This window comes from Diachasma alloeum, unplaced genomic scaffold (genome assembly GCF_001412515.2).
Source record: "Diachasma alloeum isolate Michigan unplaced genomic scaffold, Dall2.0 Dall_scaffold_78908, whole genome shotgun sequence".
In the NCBI taxonomy this organism is placed as follows: domain Eukaryota; kingdom Metazoa; phylum Arthropoda; class Insecta; order Hymenoptera; family Braconidae; genus Diachasma; species Diachasma alloeum.
Genome location: NW_021683643.1, coordinates 4,269,680 through 4,273,071, shown reverse-complemented (window position 1 = coordinate 4,273,071; position 3,392 = coordinate 4,269,680). Strand labels below are relative to the sequence as shown.

The 3,392-nt window shown below is 37.4% G+C and overlaps 1 protein-coding gene across 1 annotated transcript; it reads left to right on the top strand.

Annotated features, from left to right (window-relative positions):
* Positions 1-1,490: 1,490 nt before the first annotated feature.
* On the top strand, positions 1,491-3,016 carry LOC107047730. Its single transcript, XM_015270541.1, has 2 exons — positions 1,491-1,577; positions 1,799-3,016. The coding sequence occupies exon 2, from the start codon at positions 1,970-1,972 to the stop codon at positions 2,699-2,701; it is 732 nt and encodes a 243-aa protein (XP_015126027.1). The 5' UTR covers positions 1,491-1,577; positions 1,799-1,969; the 3' UTR covers positions 2,702-3,016.
* Positions 3,017-3,392: the final 376 nt, after the last annotated feature.

The window sequence follows — 3,392 nt, the reverse complement described above, 5'->3', positions numbered from 1 at the left end:
TCCATGAATTACTTTCATTTTCTCTCATAATTCAAATTGAATCTTTGAATCGAGATAGATAGAAGATAATAATAATCTTGACGATTTCTCCTAATATTTAAAATAATTTCTAGCTCATATTTCATAGTAGGTATTTTTATATTGATGAAAGAACATTGACGTAATTATCGGGTTTTCAACGTTCTAAGTAACAGCCAAGGTTGTAAAAAAGGTATATATATACACTAAAATTTGTAACATATATTCAACAATTTTAATCAATTAAGAAAGACTCTAACATTAAATGAACTAGGACAATATTTGTGTTATGAAATGATAAATGAAAGTCAAAAGACCAGAAATTGTAAATATGCATAAATCAATTTTAATTCTACACAATAACATAAATGTATAAATGATTCATTTGATCCCATCAACTGAGAATAAAAGTTCTTAATTTTTCAGGAATTTAATTGTCATAACTTTCTATTGATCCCCTAAATTGAGAAGATTTATTAAGATTTACGTTTGACCCAAATTCTAGGAAGCACTATTCACCTTCCAATCCCTACAATTGTCTTTAATAAGATTAGCTACCTTTGAAATCCTTCGGAAATTCACACAAATTTAGGATTCTGAAAATTTGAATTACATTGTTGAACAAAGTATGAGAAAATATCACAGAAAATCATATGGCATTCACCAAGGAATTAGAAACAGATAATTAAAATAATATTTACCTATACAATTTTTGTTCATTTTTTTTGTACAAAAGGAACAAATTTCTTAACTTTTTTCTCTTTTTCCAATGATAGACCAGAGAAAATACAAAACTCAGAAAGATTATGCCAAAGAACTTATATTTAAGAAATTTTAACACAAGAACTTTTACAAAAAAAAAAACTAAATCTATTCAGTTTTCTGATTAAAAAAAGAACACGCTTCGCGCGGCCTGCTCAAAACTCGACTTCTGCACGACTTGACATTAGTACATTAGAGTACAAGGGCACAAATTTCGTTTTCGACGATTGTGAAGTTTACAGGCCGAGCTGAAGGCGAAGTCTGATTCACATTCGTTGAAAACGAAGTTTATGCCCGAGTGGTCTATACTATTTTATGCCACATCGCGCAGAAGTTGAGTTTGAAGCACGCTGCGCGAAGCGCAGCGTGCGATAAACTCGACTTATTGCACGGCGTGCCATAAAGAGTCTTTCACAATCGACCACCCCATGACTCGTTCAAGTTTTGGTGCAATAAATTTTTGTCATTCGAAATTCACTAGCTATCGACTTCCTATGAAGTCGATTCATCTTCGATTCCATCAATAATCTGAGATTTGAATCGAACTACACTGGCATACGAATCGATATACTGATTAATTCAATTCTACAATCGACAGTCGATCGAATGTCAAACGGGGGATCCGCCAGAGTTGACAAAAAATACAGACGCCCAGTGCGAAGTTACCAGTCATTTCATTCCGCTCAAGCACGCTCAAGTGGAGAGCATCAGTGCGTTCTCAAATCACAAGACCCGAGATCAAAAAATCAGAATTGCACTCGCTAAATACCGTTGAGGGCGCTGTTTTTCATCAATGGGTGCGTTTCGGAATCAACTACCGTAGCTGCAGTAAAGCAAAATTGATAGGGTTGCAGTACTGTTACTGCTACTACGTCGATTGCGAAACGCGCCCAATATGGTCGCTCTAAGACGCTCATATACACACCTACACAAACACAAAATTTGGTTGTGTTGTGTGTGTGAGTGCCCGTGCGCCTTAGATCCTAGGTGGCGTTTTCTTATTTAGCGAGCCCAATAGTGTTTATCGAATGTTATCGAATCGTGATCATCTGCGTATGCTGAAGCACGGAGAATCATCCACATTAAATTCCAACAACTCCGTATTCTCAGAAATAAAAAACTGTATTTGACAGTGTGATGAATAAGTGTGTGAAGTAAATAAAACTAACCAAAAAGTTCTCTCATCTCCATGAAAATGTCAGCAAACGGTTCGTTCTCGTCATCGTCTACTCTCTCCTATTATTCCGCCAACGAAGTAGACTCCAACCTTGACAGCCATTCAGACATATTCGAGGAATTATCGAGAACGCAATCTGGTCTGTACGACATCTTCGTGGAACTTTTCATCGAAATTCCGAAGAATGAAACCTTCAACAAGCCAGACATGGTGAGAGCAGCTGTGTACACCATCTGCGGGGAGATATTCTTCAAATATCAGCAGTGGATCGCCATTAGTTCCCTGATTGCTCATCATATGGGAAGAGCCTTGAATCCAACGAGCAGTGATTGGGCTTCAGTCAAGGATGGACGTCTCGTATACCTCGGTAAGACGAAGATCACGGGGCACACACTGGCTGTGATTGACTCCCCAAAGCTTCCAATTGTCCATGACAGCATCAGTTACGATGATAACATCTGTGCTACGAATGTCAGGTTGAACTACTCAATTGATTTCCTTTTAACCCCTGGTGTTGCTGCTGCTGCGAGAATTTACAAGAATCACGGGTTCAGGATTGACTTTGATGGGTACAGTTATAAGCAGAAGCACATGGATGATATTATGAAGGGGCATGTGGCCGAGAAACTCGAGGTTTATAATCATCATTTAGCTTGGTCCAGTGTCTACAATGTACTCCAGGAGTACAGGGAAAACGTCGACAAGCAGAATAAATTTTTCGAAGAGTATGGATTCACCTTTTAGATTCATCATTTTTTAATATATTTTATGAAAATTAGGGAACAAAACTAGAATCGACAATCCCTCAAACAAATTACTTGAGATTTTCCTCTATTTCCTGGTGTCACTGCTCCTGTGAGGATCCATCAGAGCCATGGATTCAGGATTAATTTTGATAACTGCATTTATAAGCAGGAACACATGGATGATATGATGAAGGGACATGTGGCCCAGAAACTCGAGGTTTATAATCATCATTTGGGGGGTGCAGTTGGGGATAAAGTAAGTCGGCCCATGGTAACGCAGATAGGGAAGGGAATAAAATGTAAAAACCCGAGAGGGTATACTTATGGAACCAAAAATAAAAAAATTATCATCATTTGGTTTGGTCCGGTGTCTACAATGTACTCCAGGAGTACAGGGAAAACGTCGACAAGCAGAATACATTTTTCGAAGAGTATGGATTCCCATTTTATATTGATCATAATTTTTTCAATGTTTTATGTAAATTATAGACCAAAACTGGAATTGACAATCCCTCAAAAATAAATTACTTGAGATGTTCCTTTATTTTCCTGGTGTTGCTGTTGCTGCGAGAATCCATCAGAGCCAAGGATCTAGGATTGATTTTGATGGCTGCATTCATAAGCAGTTTAACTCAACTCTTTCTATTTAATCATCATTTGGTCTCACCTGATCCAATGTCTACATAACG

Coding starts and splice junctions, on each gene's coding strand:
- LOC107047730 (XM_015270541.1), top strand. CDS start 1,970: ATGAAAATGTCAGCAAACGGTTCGTTCTCGTCATCGTCTACTCTCTCC.